This window comes from Oryzias latipes, chromosome 5 (genome assembly GCF_002234675.1).
Source record: "Oryzias latipes chromosome 5, ASM223467v1".
Taxonomy (NCBI): domain Eukaryota; kingdom Metazoa; phylum Chordata; class Actinopteri; order Beloniformes; family Adrianichthyidae; genus Oryzias; species Oryzias latipes.
This window is the reverse complement of record NC_019863.2, coordinates 1,012,278-1,030,866: the sequence shown is the minus strand read 5'-3', so window position 1 is coordinate 1,030,866 and position 18,589 is coordinate 1,012,278. Positions and strand designations below refer to the sequence as shown.

General features: G+C 42.0%; 1 protein-coding gene across 2 annotated transcripts in view; it reads right to left on the bottom strand.

Moving 5' to 3' along the window:
* The window catches only part of stab1 (stabilin 1), a 113,720-nt gene that overhangs the window by 25,357 nt on the left and 69,774 nt on the right, over positions 1-18,589 (bottom strand). For both annotated transcript variants that reach the window (XM_023954693.1, XM_023954694.1), the window contains exons 47-56: positions 12,478-12,558; positions 12,214-12,366; positions 11,214-11,348; positions 7,736-7,795; positions 5,442-5,615; positions 4,301-4,390; positions 2,236-2,382; positions 1,415-1,471; positions 1,150-1,318; positions 911-1,060 (exon numbers count right to left, since the gene is read on the bottom strand). In XM_023954693.1, coding sequence (XP_023810461.1) covers positions 911-1,060; positions 1,150-1,318; positions 1,415-1,471; positions 2,236-2,382; positions 4,301-4,390; positions 5,442-5,615; positions 7,736-7,795; positions 11,214-11,348; positions 12,214-12,366; positions 12,478-12,558 — 1,216 coding nt within the window. The remainder of the gene's footprint in view (positions 1-910; positions 1,061-1,149; positions 1,319-1,414; positions 1,472-2,235; positions 2,383-4,300; positions 4,391-5,441; positions 5,616-7,735; positions 7,796-11,213; positions 11,349-12,213; positions 12,367-12,477; positions 12,559-18,589) is intronic.

Here is an 18,589-nt window from a genome sequence, read left to right as displayed (position 1 = left end):
TTTATGCTGCTTCATTGTCTTATCCCCCCTCCCCTCCTATTATCACCCCCCCCCCCCTCTCTCTAACATCCCTCTCTCCTCTTCCCTTCTTTCCTTTTCTGTCCGGTCCAACACCAAAGATTTTCAAACATGGTTGAAATTAATAAAGTTTGGCCTCAATTACAAAAGGGGTTTAGGGTTTAACCCCTATTGTTAAAGTAAAATATGTCCAACACAAGAGACCCTCAACTCTCATCTGCCTGCCCAGCTGTTGGACAGGACAAGTAAAAAAAAAAAAAAAGATTTCATGTAATCCATGGACACCAGTGAAGATCCCAAATCATTGAAGAAAAAAGGTTCAGTGCACTGTCTAGTGGGTCTAGATGACCAAACTCCCGATGTTGAAGTGCCTAGGATAGCACAAGGGTTAAAGGATCATTCACTTTGTATGAACATTGACATTGAACCTATGTGCAAAAAGAAACACAAAGTTGTGTTAATGGCTGCAATGTGCCTGCCTTGTGCTACACATCTTTTCGAAACTAGGCTGCAGGTTTGTTAGTGCAAGTCTCAAGTCATGCTCAATATTGAGCATGACTGAACGCTTGAAGGCTATTTGGTCTGGCCGGTTTGAATGCTGCTTGAAACATTAACTGCTGTCCAATTTAAGCTAGAATTTCATCAGTGTGAAATTAAAAACTATAATAATTATCTTGAACTAACATTGTTTATGAGCCAAAACTTACCAAACTATCCAACGAATCATAATTGATACTACCTATAACACATAAAAAAGGAAAATACACATTTTTTTGGTGGATTTCATAAAAGGGTTAGAAAAAACCCTCCTAATTCCAGAGGTTTAATTCTTCTGTAAATTCTTTAAAGAATACTGGGTTGAGACACAAAGTTTCCATTTCCTTAGATGTACCTGTACAGTTGGCGCCATAGTAACCAGCAACACATGAATCGCAGGCCTTCCCTTTGAATCCTCTGTAGCACATACAGGACCCAGAGCCAGTTTGACCATCATTGCATAAGCCATGGTTGCTGCATGGAGCTTCAAGACCACCTGGACAAACTGTACAAAATGAAGATGTGGTAGAATCATGTTACACAGAATACTTCACATTTAAAAAAAACATGCCGTGAGACACCTTTATGTCATACCCTGACAGTCTCTGCCATAGTGGTTCTTGCAACACTGTGGTACCCAGGGACTATACTGACAAATTCTCCTACAGCCAGACTGTCCAAAACGACCATCCAGGTCTCCATACCAGCCAGAGTAGGACTTTCTGTACGAGTACTTGAATCTTCGACAACGCTCAGTGTGACCCTGCATGAATGCAGAAGCCTTGTTTACTTCTGCAGAGTTTGTGCACAAGCCCCCAACATACATTAAATAGGTTTAGGTTAAAAAGGCATGTCTTACCGTGTAAACATGTGTGGGTGGACAGGAGGGAGGAAAAAAACAGTTTCCACATCTCCCCTGAAACAATTCAAAATAGGGAACTTGGACTGTGGCTTACACTTACTTTCATTTCATATTCAAAAAATACATGGCATAGACATTTTTAGTCAATAAATCAGAGTGGATAAAACATCTGCCCTGGTTTCTTTTATGAAAGTCTTATGGACTCCTTTTGAATTTGTAAATAGAGACTCTCATGCCTGAGATTGTGGTGATCTTCTCCACGTACAGTAAACATCTCTGAAGCACCAAGTCATAGGCTTCTAATTGATGTTTCTTCATGCTGGTTGTTGTCATCATCTAATCATATATACTTTTACAGTGAGTATTATATAGACTTTAATAGTTACTGTTTTGAGGCTACTTTTGTCAGTATACAAACCGAACTAATACCTGAATCTAGGACTTTATCAGCCCATCTACACTCACCAAACACTTTAATAGGCACACCTGTCTAACTGCTCAGTAATGCAAATGTCTAATCAGCCAATCATGTGGCAGAACTCAATCCGTTTAGGCATGCAGACATGGTCAAGACAATCTGCTGCTGTTCAAACTGAGCATCAGAGTGATTGAAGTGACTTTGAACATGGCATGCTTGTTGGTTCTAGAGGGGCTGGTCTGAGGATTTCAGAAACTGATGTTTTACTGGGATTTTAACCCTCAACTTTCTCTAGGGTTTACATTGCCATTTTGTGCAGATCCCACTAAGTTTGTGCTCCATTACTACCACATGAATTTTGGAGATTGAGGGTGAGAGGATAATCTGCAGAAATACTGACATAAGTGGTTCTGTTTATTGCCGTGTCGCAGAAAGCTCCCAGTCCAGGTGGCTCCAGCAACTGGTCGATGCCATACGCCACGCCCTCTTTGAAGGTCAGATGACGCTCCACTAGCTTGGCTGAGTTGTCATTGATCAACACCGACCCCTGACAACAAAAACAACAGTTTAAAACAAGTGAAACTGTTCAACATAGCTATAAGAGCCAGAGCTAAACACAGAGCTAAAGTGTGTGGGTCTAAAGCATGGTGTATTCGTCCAATTTGGAAATATGTGGACACAAGAAAACGTACACATTTCTACAAGCGTGCACGCGGCCCGCCCTCTTTTGTTGTCAGAAGTTCTCTTAGTGAGAAAAAATGCTCAAACATCCGTAAGCAGCTTTGGTAAGTCACTGAGGTAACGGGTAATGAAGACGTCAGCAGAGATAGGGCAAAGTATGTTAGCACGCAAAAAGGATGAATGGATGAAACACAAATACTTATCTCAGTCTTCGCTCAGACTTTTCTAGTAAAAACCAACAGCAGAACCAGGATGAGGGTGACACTATTATAAAAAATCATAAAATATTATCATAGAAAGAGAAGTGTTACACATTTCAAAATGTTGACCACCTTTTTTGAATCATAATTCACTGACAAATAGACCCAGTTTTCTTTATTCAATGTGTTTCTAGGCTTGTGACACAGTAGCTGCTGTTACATGTGATCAGATTAGAATTGGACTGTTAACATGGGCTCTGAAGAACTTTATCCTTTTATGTCAAACGTTTACATACAGAATACTTTTGATTGGAATAAATCATTTTGACATGCGCAGAAGTACCTAAAATACCAGAAACAGCCGTAGAAGAAGGAGTAGATGCAGCACAGAGCAAGATGATCTTCTAAACATGCTTTTCTTTTTATTAGATTATTTTTAAGTGACTGTATTCTAATTTTCTAAATGAGTTAGGATTAGGTTAATACAAGCTAACAAAAACATTTATTACGGTTCTATTTGCTCTGCAAAGCCTCCTCTGGAGAACCACACTGTCTACGCAGAACGTAAGAGCCAGAACAGTAGTTACCCACAATCGGAATAAATTGTTTACACGCACCACGATTGGATGAACAACCGGCATGACCCACCTATGTCGATCGGAAGGGAATTTAGAGTATGATCGAGTCAAAGTAGTAAGTTCCATATGGCGTGTTTACATGACACATTTTTAATCTGATCAGGCTTTTATTCCGATTACTTGTGTCCACTGAAATGCGGCTATAGATCCTGTTAACATTTTAACCGTGCAGTTATGATGTTGAAACCTTATGTTGGGCTGCATAAGGGGTTTACATGTTGTCCCTGTGCATGAGTGGGTTTTCGCCGATTGCCTCCCAAAGTCCAAGAGAATGCTTCTTAGGTTAATTGGTGACTCTAAATGGTCCTTTAATTGTGGATGTGGGTGTGTGTGGTTGTCTGTCTTTGTTTGTCCTTTGATGGATTGGAGAACCATCCAGGTTGAACGCCAATGGAGGTTGGGATAGGCTCCAGCTACCCTGTGACCCCGAAAGGGATTTGGTGAGTTCAGAAGATGGAATTGAAACAAAACTTCTCTATATTTTCACTGTGTGACATGTAAAGGACATAGCAATCATGGTGTATTTTCATTCACCGCTGGTCTCTACTGCACGTTGCGCACCCTAACTCCTTCAGAGTTACGGCTCTGAGCTTCTCCCGGGCAGGTCATTGATTGTGCTATTATATGTTGAATTACAGCATATTTGTGACAGAAAATGCAAGAAGTCATTCTCGTTTTAAATCAACAAATCATTAAGTGAACACATTAGAAAACAAATGTTTGTTATATTTGTCTGTGTCAGTGATGTCTGTGATGTTGTATAGTTATTCTACTGTAAAATATGAAAATATACACAAATCCACAGATTTTCTCTTTATAGACACTGATGCATGTGTGTTTGGTGTGTGTGTGTGTTCTCCATATCCACATTTTCATTTGCTTTTTGTGCAGCAAGGCTTTAAAAATAGAAAACCGGGACATTTTTGAGTGTGGGCTGTTTTCTCACCACCAACTTCTTGTCACAGCTGAATTTGATGGTGGATCCGTGCATGGTTCGGTAAGAGGATAACTTAGTTGGTTGGCTGATGGCTGTCAACTGCACACAAACACACACAGAAGGTTTTCATTGATGCACCGCATGGTTAAAGTTGAACGTCCTACCCCCTAGCTGTTCCACCAATCCTATCATTCAATGTTAGATGAAAGAATTGTGATAGCACTCTAGAGTCATTTCTAATTAGGAACCACTTTTCTTGTTTTTTTTCTCTGAAATGGTGTTTGAGGCCTTTTAGAATCATATGTAGTGACTTATGATCCAGAGGTTCTCATATGAATTCTAACTTTTTTTTTTTAAATAGCCATGTCAAAACAAGTCCAAACGTATGCTTAATTGTGGCACTTATTTTGCAATCATAGATGATGAATATTTTATGTGTATTTTTACATTAAAAATATAAAAATGTAAACCTTTTTTTCGCCCTATGATGCACTTGTTAACTTGTTGACAATCCCTAAGAGCCACCACTGGGGATCCGTGCTGAATGTCTGTTGAATTTCCATCATAAAACTAGCTTCACCGCGGTGTAGCGAGCGAGCAGTGAATCGAGTTGGACCCTGAGCTGCAGTGCTCGCTGTGCTGGCCTGCACTCTAGCTGTTGGGTGCCCAGCATACAGAGACTAGCCACGGGCGCTGTGATGGCAGCCACGGGCGCCGTGATAGCTGTTCGATCGCTTCAGCTCCACGTTTATCTTATTTTCATCTAGGCAATAATAAAAAGACTCCCCACTTTTACTCTTGAGTTAATGATCTAACTTGACAGACAGATGGAAGTTACATTAAAACGGCCGTAACCCAGGGGGAGCTTCCACTGCAGGAGTGAGGTGCACTGGAAGAGACGCTGAAGGATCTGGTGAACCCAGACACCGTGGCGTGCTTGCTTGCGCCTCTGTAGAGCTTCCCAAAAGCAATTTGGCGGAAATTCGGCAGACACAAATTTGACACGCAAATTGCGTCCAGTGTGAATGCATTATTAAACTTCAAAGATAATAAAATATCAGGTGAAAATAATTGCTGACCTAAATATGTATTTGTGCTTTTAAAACTGTAAGACACTACTGCATTAATCCCATGAAATGTCTTATGTTACCTTGGAGAGTACAACATGAGCCTTAACAGTTGCAGCAAGCTGCTCCAGATGATCAGGGCTGGAAAGCCATTGCTGCCGCTCTGCTGGCAAGGAGGCCAGGGCCTTGTCAGTGGGCCAGAACATGGTGAATGGCTGGTGGGTGCTCATCTGGAGCACAGGAAGGAGACCTGCATCCTGCACAAATCAAGAACATAGCACAATGGCTGCTTTAGCATAAAAAAAAGGCCAAGTGGTTTTGAAGTTTCAAATTAAAGTTATTCGTATAAGGATGCACTAGGAGTGTTTACTGACCTTTACTGACCTGTTCTCTGAGGAAAACATGATTAACAGAGACATTTGTAGGTGTATTAATGTATCAAGTTAGTATCCAGGCTTTCAAACATCCATCTCTTCGTAGAGGACATGGTTACTTCTGCTTAAGCTACCGGGTTATATTTGATGTCCTTTACCCTCCGGTCCTGTTTGGGTCAAATCTGAATGATTTATAACTTAAAACACTCATAAATATTATGTTTTACAACTGATGGCTTCAAGGCTTTATCATATCCTCCTTACTATGCTCCATACCATACTATACTAGGCACTCGAACATGCAAAGTTCATAATCAATTTAAAAATCAACACCTGTGACATTTTCAGTCAAAAGACATCACTGGCTCACTCACTGGACTGTATATGAGAATTGGACCCGTCCTCCCTGACATTCCAAACAAGGACCCGATGGTCCCAAAAAATGAAGTCTCTAAAGCCACTGTGGTATTATGGTTTCCCAGAAATGGTGCAGAGTGAAACCAAAAGAAACCTAAAAAAACAGATAAGCGCAGGACTCCGGTTACACGCAGCCACCGCGCTGGGCAGCCTGAGGCTGTGCTCAGCCGATCCAACATGGGAGCAGCAGGCTGACGTTCAACTCTCACACTTTTATAAACCCTCTGCTGGTGAGCAGCTGGTGAGCACAGTGGAATCCTTTTACTAAGTGGCACTGCACCTGCCACACAATGTACACACACAACGGCCTTGGCAATTGGCGTTCGAGTGACCGTTTTCAATGAAAATTCTGGATAAACACCAGTGAACCTGCGTGTTGGGCTCTGTGTAATGAAAACAATTGGCGATAGCTCCTCCCACACGTGTTTGGGGCGTCAAGGCAACAAGCACAGTTTTGGACAGGCATCGAGCAGCAAATTTGCTGCGCATCAAGATAAAAAAAAAAGATGCGTCCGACGCATATTTGGCACATTTGACATCATGGCCACATTCAGCTTAGTAATCACTGGACTTGTGTTAAAGAATGTATTTGTCACAAAACAGGCAGACAGCTGGTCCCAACTGCAGCAGGTTTTCTTAGCACAGCTAAAAATCCCCAAAGCTAGATCATTGTCAGGCAGGCAGGGCCAATGATGAGCATTGGAGCATTAGAGAGGAAACTAGAGTATTCAAGATCCAGGCGAGATTTGGGGCAAGCGGCAGGCAGATGGAGTCAGTACGGAGTCAAATATAGGTGTTTTTGGTGTTTTTGAAAGGTTCTTTTAGCATATTTTTCATGATGGAGGTTAAAAATAAAGAACAGTTTTAAAATATTATATCTTCAAGTAGATTTTCTCTGGAGCACTATTTTATTCTTGTTTTTTTCCCCCCTCTCTTGTTAATGCAAAGAGTACAGCAAGCCTTCAAACCCGGTCAGAGACAGATGGAAACACAACAGAAGCAGCCGTCTTTCAGACACGGCAGCAGGACAAAAGCTCACTCAACGGGGGGAAGCTGAATGATCCCAAACAAGGAGACGTGGTTACCAATGTTTTTGTAGAACTCCTCTTCTATCTGGAAAATAAATAAACCTGATCTCTCAACATCATCTGTGTTTTCCATGCATTATAAATGAGATCCACACAGACACCGGTCCATGTAGCTATCAGGCTAATATCATTAGCTGGTAGCTCCTCCTGCATGCTGCTGTGGCAGCAAGCACAGAATTCACCGCACAGCAAAAGAGAGACAGCCGATGGGAATCGGCTGCACAAATCGTGTTCGGTGTGAACGCAGCTTAAAGCCGGAAAATGTTCATGTGTTTTTTATGCAGGGATGGGAAACTCCAGACCTGAGGGCAGCATTCCTGCATGTTGTCCACTCTGCTCTGGCATTTACTAATTGGCTGGACAAACCTGAACCAGGTACTCAGCAATGAGTAGGGCTTGGATATCTGGAAATCATGCAGACAAACCAGCCCTTGAGGCCTGGAATCGCCCATCGCTGTTCCAATGTGTCACAGTCAGTAACAGCTGGTGTTTTTTTACCTGAACGAGTTTGTAGAAACGACTGTAACCATAAAACAACGCTGCTGTTGTGAAGTTCATCTAGAACAGAGAAACAAAAAGGTGACATTAGGTGTATATGAGAACAGTACACAAGCTTTCCTGCTTTTTTACAGGCCATAACTTCTAGCTAGTCAACTGCACATGCTTCTTGATTGACGATACTCCACCCAAACCAAATAACCTTTGTCATTACTGTCAACAAAAAAATACAAAAACAAATGCTTATCACTTTAATACCCATTTCACATACATGTAGACTGATCTCCCAATTAAGAGTAACACAACAGTGTCAATTTAATTCTGTAGAATTTGCAGTTTACATAACATATTAATAAGAGAGACAAAGTTCAAGGTTTTACTGTCTACTTTTGCATATATAGATGGGGTGTCAAATTATCACATTAATAACGATTAATTATTTACAGACAAATTAGCCTGTCATTTTTTTAATCTCATTTTGTATACAGTATGTTTAAATATATACACATACAGTACAGACCAAAAGTTTGGACACACCTTCTCATTCAAAGAGTTTTCTTTATTTTCACGACTATGAAAATTGTAGATTCACACTGAAGGCATCAAAACTATGAAATAACACATGTGGAATTCTATACATAACAAAAAAGTATAAAACAACTGAAAATGTCATATTGTAGGTTCGTCATAGTAGCCACCTTTTGCTTTGATTACTGCTTTGTACACTCTTGGCATTCTCCTGATGAGCTTCTAGAGGTAGTCACCTGAAATGTTTTCCACTTCACAGGTGTGCCCTGTCAGGTTTAATAAGTGTGATTCCTGGCCTTATAAATGGGGTTGGGACCATCAGTTGTGTTGTGCAGAAGTCAGGTGGATACACAGCTGATAGTCCTACTGAATAGACTGTTAGAGTTTGCATTATGGCAAGAAAAAAGCAGATAAGTTCAGAAAAGTGGTCATCATTACTTAAAGAAATGAAGGTCAGTCAGTCCAAAAAATTGGGAAAACTTTGAAAGTGTCCCCAAATGCAGTCACAAAAACCATCAAGTGCTACCAAGAAACTGGCTCACATGTGGACCGCCCCAGGAAAGGAAGACCAAGAGTCACCTCTGCTGCAGAGGAGAAGTTCATCCGAGTCAGCAGCCTCAGAAATGGCAGGTTAACAGCAGCTCAGATTAGAGAGCAGGTCAATGGCACACAGAGTTCTAGCAGCAGACACATCTCTACAACAACTGTTCAAAGGAGACTGTGTCTATCAGGCCTTTATGGTAGAATATCTGCTAGGAAACCACTGCTAAAGAAAGGCAACAAGCAGAAGAGACTTGTTTGGGCTAAAGAACACAAGGAATGGACATTAGACCAGTGGACATCTGGGCTTTGGTCTGATGAGTCCAAATTGGAGATGTTTGGTTCCAACCACCGTGTCTTTGTGCGACACAGAAAAGGTGAACGGATGGACTCTACATGCCTGGTTCCCACGGTTAAGCATGGGGGAGGAGGTGTGATGGTGTGGGGGTGCTTTGCTGGTGACACTGTTGGGGATTTATTCCAAATTGAAGGCAGACTGAACCAGCATGGCCACCACAGCATCTTGCAGCAGCATGCTATTCCAGTCGGTTTGCGTTTAGTTGGACCATCATTTATTTTTCAACAGGACAATGACCCCAAACACACCTCCAGACTGTGTAAGGGCTATTTGACCAAGAAGGAGAGTGATGGGGGGGGCTGCACCAGACGACCTGGCCTCCACAGTCACCGGACCTGAACCCATGAAGATGGTTTGGGGTGAGCTGGACCACAGAGTGAAGGCAAAAGGACCAACAAGTGCTAAGCATTCTGGGAACTCCTTCAAGACTGTTGGAAGACCATTTCAGGTGACTACCTCTAGACCAGGGGTCGGGAACCTTTTTGGCCGAAAGGAGCCATAAACGCCACATATTTTTAAATGTAATTTCGAAAGAGCCATACAATAATGTAGTGTCCCTTCCCCACACTGAGACTTAACCTCTTTTAAGATTCTTTATTCTGGTTACTGCAGACCGCAACAAACGCCGTACAACTAATTCAGCAACTCCTGAATTTCTCCCACTGAGACAAGAGCGCTTCTCCCAACTTTATATTCCCCTGCTCCCGCTCCAGTCCTCCCATTTCCCTTATTCGGCCCAGAGCTGAACCCCATGGTCCAAACTAACAACAGGCTGAGCGACAGAACTGAGAGCCAATCAGATCTCTGCTTGATGCGTTAAATGAACAGAATTTATAACGCGGCCCAACAGCCAAGTTAAACTCAGTCCGCGACAATATGTTTAAAACTAAATATACAAGTGAATGTGTGCATTTGATGTCATTTCAACATTTTTAAAGTACAATAAGTCTGTGGATTCTTTTTAATAACATTGTTATGCTGTTGCTAATAAATGTTGAGTATTTCTCGTGGTAGTTTTGCTGATTGTCTGGTCTGGTTGATACGTGGTGAGTTTCTGCTTCATGCAGGCGTTGAGACTTTAAACGTGATCGTAGGTCTGAATGTTCTGTAGATGTGAGAAAGACGATCACATGCAGACGTGGAGCCAGACACACACTCACAAGCTGCAGTGAGTGACGGGCAGCGGGTTTTACGTATTTACAATCCCTGTGCGATTCACCTGCTGCCTGTCCCCCCCCCCACCCTCTGCTTTCTTCCTCACACATCCCGTCCCCGCAACTGCGCGCTCTTTCTCAGAAACGGGAGCGCACAGTTTTAGGCACGGCAATTCACAATTCATAATTCGAGATTTGTCTGCGAGCCACATGTGACCATCAAAAGAGCCATATATGGCTCGCGACCCCTGCTCTAGAAGCTCATCAGGAGAATGTCAAGAGTGTGCAAAGCAGTTATCAGAACCTACAATGTGACTTATTTTCAGTTGTTTCCCACTTTGTTATGTATATAATTCCACATGTGTTAATTCATAGTTTTGATGCCTTCAGTGTCCAAACTTTTGGTCTGCACTGTATATATATATATCTATATATATATACAGTGGGGCAAAAAATAATTTAGTCATTTAGTCAACCACCACCTGCGTAGTTTCTCCCGCTTAAAAATGGTAAGTGGCGATTTTTAAAGAATTTATTTGTAATTAATGATGGAAAATAAGTATTTGGTGAGTAACGACAGTTCATTTTTCTAAAGTAAATTGTTCCAGGCCAACTTTTCTGAAGTGTGTAGTAAAGTAATAATGGCTTTACAAACAGTTTGACAGTAAACGGATATTTCTCTGGTCAAGATTTGAAAAAAGCAGAATGAAAGGAGTGGCCCCAAACACTCTGATGCATGCATAAATGAATTAATAAAAAAAAAGAATCATTTGTTTTTTAGTGGAGAGACTTCATGTTTTTTGGCTGCTGCTTTGTCTCTGCACAGCAGTTGCATGGACGTCCTTCCCTTCAGAAAGTTTCTACTCCATTTTTACTTTGCATCATTCTGTCCCCACACCTCTTTAGCCTGGCTCTGTGGTTTGTCCTCCAGGTTGTAGGGTGTCAGCAGAGTGTCTATGTGGTGGATGACTCCATTGCTTGTGCTGTAATCACTCTTTAGAATCCTTGACCTGTTGTTGATCCAGACAGAACCCTGCAACAGGAAAAGACATAAAAAATGTCATTTTTTTGAGGATTTCTTAGCAGGTCACACTCTAACCCTTCTGCTTTCAGCCAACATTGCACCACCACTAATGAATATAAAATCACTTTGGAAATGCACTGATTACACTTTTACATTATTTGGTAGCACATATTTTTATTTTTAGAACTATGAATGCACAAAGAGCATTTTTTATAATTTTATCTAAAAAATGAGAAAATCATTCTAAATAATTGTATATTTAAACAAAAGGTAAAGGCACTTTTAACCCTTAAGTGGCTTTAGCTTGAGTGTAGACAGTCTTTGAATTACTGTAACTCTTCAACTGTTTATGCTACCAACAAAATTCCATGAAGCTGGGAAAAGCAGCTTTGTGCAACAGAATCTGTTGGATTTACATTCATTTCATAAATGGTGAAAGATTTATGGTAGATCGAAGAGAGTGTTTGTGTCGCTGTCGACATCTTGGAGTGAAAGGGTTAAAGAGCTGTCTTGTCCAAGTTTAACAACCACTATAGGACAGAAAAAAACCATGAGAATGAAAATGGAGGCAAATACACGTCAAAGCTATGGATACAATTCTTGTATCCATTTCTTTCCTTTCCTTTTCTTCTATTTTAAAAAAAAAACGTATTTATGCAATTTACGGGTTTTTTTTTTCTCCATTTATTGCTCTGGGAAGGTGATGATTTTCCTCTCTTTTTTTTGTCTACTTTTGATGTTTTTGAACAATTTCAACATCTACAAAGTAATCCTTCATCTCCTCCATTTAGGTTTTGTTGTATTTTTGTCAGGTCAGCTGTTTGATATCAGTCACTTGCTGTGTGAGTGTGTGTGTGTGTGTGTTTGTGTTGACCTCCAGAAGGCTGAAGAGCAGAGTCTGCCCTGACACTGCCACAGCACGCTCGGTAGTCCTCAGATCACTCAAAGAGAGGCTCTCACAGGAAATGACATGGTTGAAAACCAGGTCCTTGTGGCGTCTCAAGTCTTCCCATCTATTAAGTTGTGCCTGAAATGTAGAATCACTTTGCTAACAAAGTTTTCTAAAAATGGGTTTGTGTTCAAAGTGAACAATACTTTATTTCTGTTTATGTACAAGTAATTATTAAATTGGGCTTACAGTGATGTTTTTGTTGTTTTTCTCCAGAGGAATGAAAACGGTCAGGGGCCCCTTGCTCAAAACACTGTTTGAACCGATCATCTAGGATAAACACAGACAACAAAGCCCATTAGCAATGCAAAAAAACAGTGAGCAGAAAAGCATGACAGTGTCATACTGTACACATTAGCCGCAGCTCTGCCACCATAAAACAATGAAGCTGAGAGTGCAGACATGTAACAATTTATTAGTGTAACTCGCCAAGTTACAAAAGGGTTTGACATCAAAAGAATGTCTCTTCCCTGGTGGGGGGTACGGGCCCCTTTGCAACGGCGGCTGTGTCCCCGGGGTGCCGGCTTCCTGGGCCCGGCGGTGCTCTCTCCGCGCGGTGGGGGGGTTCAAATTACATCTGAGCCGGGGGTGTTCGTGTCCCTGGGGGGTGGGTTCTGGTCCTTGCTCCTGAGTGCTGGGCCCCGCCAAATTTCCAACTGTGGCCGAGCCTGGTCGGGCCATATTTACAACACCCCTTGTGGGCCCTCTTTTTTCCCCGGGGTTCCCCCCTCCTGGGCGGGGGCGGCGGGCCCCTGCCTCGCTCCTCCCTGGACCAACCGTGGGCCGGGCGGATGGCTGCCTGGAGTGCGGAGTGGGTCTCCCTTGGGGGGTCCTGGCTCGTACCTGGGGTTGGGGCGGGGGGATGCCCGGAACTCCTGGGTGGTGGTGGGGTGCTCGTCTGGGGCTGTGGGCGTCCTTCTCCGGTGGGGCCCTGCGTTGGGTTCTCCCGGCGGGGCGGGGGGGCTGCTCTCCCGGTTGGGCTGGGGCGGCGCCCTCTTTCCCTCCGTGCCTCCCTGCTCTCTGGCTCTGGGGGCCTTGCGGCGGCCCTGCTGGCCCTGGCCTGGGTGGCGGGCTTGGTCGCCCGGGCGGCGGTTGTTCCCTGCCGATTCCCGTGTGGTGTTGGGGGGATTCCGGCTGCCGCTGCTGGTGCGGTGGGGGTCTTGGGGTGGGGATGGCTGGGCACTCTCCCTCCTTCTTTCCACGTTCCACCATCCATTTTAGAAGAACATAAACACTCACCTGAGCACAGGTGTTAGCTCACCTTTGCACTAACAGTTTGCATGACTGAATGACTGAAATATTTCACACTAGTTGGTTTTAAAGCATAAGTATGCGTGTGTGAACACTATCTGTTTTGTGTACGTGTCGACAGGTGGACATTTTTGCAACTAACAGGTGTGTTTATAACATTTGAGTGTGTGTGTGGACAGGCTCCGCCCTTTTTTTTTTTTTTTTTTTTTACATTTAAACCTTACCATAATGATTAACAACCAGTAAACCTGTCTGCTCTATGCTGCTTCATGGTCTCACCCCCCTTCCCCTCCTATTATCACCCCCTACCCCCCCTCTCTCTAACGTCCCTCTCTCTTCTTCCCCTCTTTCCTTTTCCGTCCGGTCCAACACTAAAGATTTTCAAACATGATTGAAATTAATAAAGTTTGGCCTCAATTACAAAAGGGGTTTATCCAGACATACCTTTGGTTTGTCTGAAGATTAATAACCCCTCTTGTTAAAGTAAAATATGTCCAACCCAAGAGGCCCTCAGCTCTCATCTGACTGCCCAGCTGTTGGACAGGACAAGTTGAGAAAAAAAAAAAAAAAAAAAAAAAAGAATGTCTTAACACATTTCCAGGTGAAAACAATATCTTTGATGTACAGGCCCCTCCCATTTTTCCTGACTCAAATCCCACCCCAAAACCTCACACGCAAATCCAGAAAAGAAGATGAACTCAGACTCAGTCTCAGTAGACACACTCAGTCTTAAGGTGTATTCAGACTGGACACATTTGGTTTGCATAAAGTCAACCAGAATTTGTTTTTCCAGGTAATCTGGAACAAATGTTCAGTCTGAATACATCCAAGCAGACCCTGGCTCTCACACTCATCTTTGGAGGTGGTCCTGGTTTGTTTTCAATCGGACTGAGCTCCTTTTGGCTCAGAGTTTCCTCAGTCTGGATAGGCTCGGAGCAGAACAACTGGACCGAAATAGCCAGCGTAGAAAAAAGCGCATTAAGGGATGTAAACAGAGTAAAAGAGCAACAATAAGGCACAGCAGCTCATTGATATGTGGTTGGATGGATGCAGGCTCATTAAAACAACTTTTAACTCCACATCCTCACAACACTATACCTGGTCTCAGGAATTCTTTTTCTTATGTGTTTTGCGTAACAACCAATTAATGTAGCAATGTCACACACAAAAAACAGGCTGTGATAGTAGAATCACAGATGATAGAGAGTGAGTCAAAACCTTGAATCAACGTTGTTTAACTACAGGTAAAAATTCTAAGGTTAGGGAATCCAGAATATGAGAAGCTGCAGAACACTTTGAGAAAACTGCAGGGCAGTAAAGCTCAGTTAATGTGTGGCAAATAAATGGGTTCATGTGTGTAAATCAGATTGAAAGAGTCATTTCCTCCTCAGCACCTGCCAGAATGTGACTGTGGTGAAGTTTGTGGCTGGTGAGGCACTGACTCTGTCAGTCTGATTTACACACAAGGATGAAAGTAGATTTTTGTTGATGCAGGTACTATAACAAGTTTCACAGCATTTTTTTAAATGTATTAATCTATGAATTGATTTATCCAACCAAACTGATCTGATTCCAGTTGTTAATTGAATCAAATGGAACTATACTAATATAAAACTGTTTTAAAATGAGATGCATTGATGATGATTGATCTTGGAAAATAGCATTTGGATTGAGACATGGTAGGTTTATTTTACTCTAACGTAAAAACGACCAAATGCATTGCAACAGACAACACATGTGATGTCAGCAAAAACTGATCAGTCCATCATTCCAGTCCAATGAGTGGAAAGACTTTGAATAAAGTCATGTGACCATCCAGTGTCTAGAATGTTCTAAGAATGTTCCCTTTGGATTCTTTAGATGTGGAAAAATGTAGGAAGAAACTTAAGAAACTTTAGGAAACTAAAATGTAAATGGATTTGACATTCATTCTTGTTTGTTTGTACTCATATTTCATTTACACTTGATTTTCTTTAAGAAATACAAGAAATCTGGAAAACTTCACCTGCACTGTTCAGTAGCAGGTATTTATCTCACACTGGTTGAAGTTTTAGCTGAAGATGTTCTGGATCCATTTAAGGTCAGTGAACTGGATCGTTCAGAATGAACAAATATTGACTATGAATCAGATCAACAAACACAAATTATGATATGAATTGAGTCATTGTTAAAATGACTCTTTACACCACTAATATAGATAAATGCATTTGAGAATAAATCTTGACTATAAATTAAAATGTAGACAGGGCTTTGTGGACAAAATATTTTAAATAACTATGGTACTAAAGAACTTGATAAATGAACCTCTTTTCTCATTTTCTTCTTCTTCTCTACTAATTACACCTTGTACATCCTCATCCTCACTTGCAATCTTCCTCTTGAACAATCTTCCCTGCATTGTTCTTTTTTTCAGTTATTTTTTCAAATATAAAATAAAATCTTTGCTGCATGTTTCACTTCCACCTATCAATCACAATAGTGTTCAGCAAACTGTAAGAATCATTTAATGTTTTTCTTGTCACGTTGCAAACTGACCAACCTCCATAATAATATGCCTACTTGTCTGTGAATTGAGTGATCCTGGACAACAAATCAAACGTGTTTGACACGTATATGCTATTATAAATATATAAGTTTTCAAATAAATAATAAAAACAAAAACGGCTATGTTACAATTCAGCTTTTAACCTGGTATATGAAAGTTTAACTTTTTCTTTTTTAAACAAATTTGTAGCGATACAACACAAAACACTGCAACCACAGCAAAATGTGTCAAACAAAATAAACCACAAAAAAGACCTTAATTCACAGTAAAGTTTGACATTTAGAAAACCATGTGTCTCAGCTTTGAGAAGCTGTTCTGCTTTCTTCTGTCAGTATTGATCTGTTCTGTTCTGGAAAAGATTCTCTCAGGTTCCTGGACAGGTTGGTTGTGGAGTTGGTTCTATATGGAATTCTTTTCCTGCAGACTCTAACTGTTCTTCTGTATTATAAAAAGGAAATGGCTCTAAAGTTGCTGCTCATCCTGCTTGTCCAAAAGTGTGTTAATAACCTGACGCTCCCACCGCGCATGGGAGGAGCTACTGTCAGACGTTTTTTCGTCCTCCTTATGAAAGACATGGAAGATGGTGAGAGATCCAGTGCATTTGTTTTGAAGAGCTCCACAAAGCTGTTAGGAAACTACTCTGTGAAACCTGAGCCTTCTTTGATGAACGCAGAGCTGATATTCTGATGATGATAAATGTTTTCAGATCAGTAAATCTTAGTAATTTCCCACGGCACACCTGACCATCTCTCACGGAACACTAGTGTGCCGCCGCGGCGCACTGGTTGAAAAACACTGATCTAGAGAACAATGAAAAGGGACAACTCAGAAGGGAGACCAGTCTTTGAAGGCCCATTATTTACAAGCATATAAAATTCAGGTGGAAGAATTCTGCACACAAAATGTGTTCTCTGTATCACTACCACAGCCCCTGCTGTGCTTGCTCCACTGTAGCAGGACAGCATAGGATAGTGGTGTGAGGATGACTCTGGTGGTGAGAAAGATGAAGAGGATTAGGGCGGAGCAGAGAACGGGGGAAATGTTTGCTGAGTCATGTGAGGTGAAGAAGGCAGATAAAGAGACTTGGTGGTAGAATGGAGAAGTTCAGCAGTGTGTTAAGAGGAAAAAGTTTGCTAAGAAAAAATGGGACACTGAGAGGACAGAAGACAGAAGTACAGGGAGATGCAGCTCAAGGTGGAGGTGGCAAAGACCAAACAGAGGCTGGATGAGGTATTATGTGATATGTTGGACACAAAGGAGGGACAAAATATATGAAATTGTATTTTTCCCAAAAAAACATTAGCCTGTGGAAATGGCCGTCATCAAAAAAGGTTGTTTAGAGTCCTGCTTGTGTTGTGCCTGAGCAGCTGGTCTCTCTCCCTCCTTCTGCTGTCTGCACTCTGTGTCTGCTAACTGCTTCACTCATTTCACCTGTGGCTTCCTCTACTAAAGCAGCTTTCTTACCCTACCAGGCGCTAGAGTGTAAAGTCCCTGAAGCCTTTTGCTCCAGCCTGCCAAGCCTATGTGCCTTTTGAATGTTCTGACATGTTTTCTGCCCTCACCCATGTGTTTCGTCCCATTGCCATGACTGTTTTTGTGTTTCTGGATTTGGATTTTGCCTGTTGGGCTGGAGTTGGATGCTGATCCTAATTCTTTTTGGGCCTCCTGAGCTAAAAGACCTCATGTGTAATCTTCTTCCTGGGACATCAGCCTGGAGATTCCTTCGATCATCCCAGAGTGAGCGACCCCTTTGACCTTAAAGTTTCTTTGTGTTATTGTGAGAGGTTTCTTACTGACCTTTATTGTTTAGTGTTAAGTTTCATTTGGCAATACTATCAATGTATTGCTTCAAAATGCTGTCAAGACGACACTTATTTCATTTAATTTACAAGCGTCCCGCAGCATTTGACTCTTGTTTTCCACTTAAACTCCAGACCGCTGGTAGGCAGCACAGCACACTGAGCCTTTTTGAGCAGCTCTAAACCACACTAAAACAAGAATTCTCGTCAGAATCAGCTTGAGTGTAATGCTAAATGTTCAGTCAGCCCTGCAGTTTTTGTTGCTATGAGTCATGCTCTACTTAGATTTTGCTTGAGATGGGTATTTTATCAAAACTCTCTGCCACGTTGCTGCCAGTACCATATAGAAACGGTGATTGTGGTGCTTTATAGTTGGCTTCAGAGGAGAATGAGTGAAACTTGAGATGTATCACTATACATATTGTATTGTCGCCAGACTCCTGCCAGTACACACTCAAATGGGAGAGGATCCCTCCTTCATGTGGACATCCCTGAGGTTTCTTCTTTTTTTTCTTGAATCAGGTTTTTCCTCAGCAAAAAGAGGGGTCTGAGGGCAGGGATGCCCAGTTTAGTTTAGTCCAGTGGTTCTCAGACTGGGGCGGCGAGTCACCCGGTGGGACATGATTGGGAAATTGGCAGGGCTAACTAATGTTTGGACGTCAGAATTCTTTTGCGGCGGAACATAGATAACCGTGCTTCGGGACCG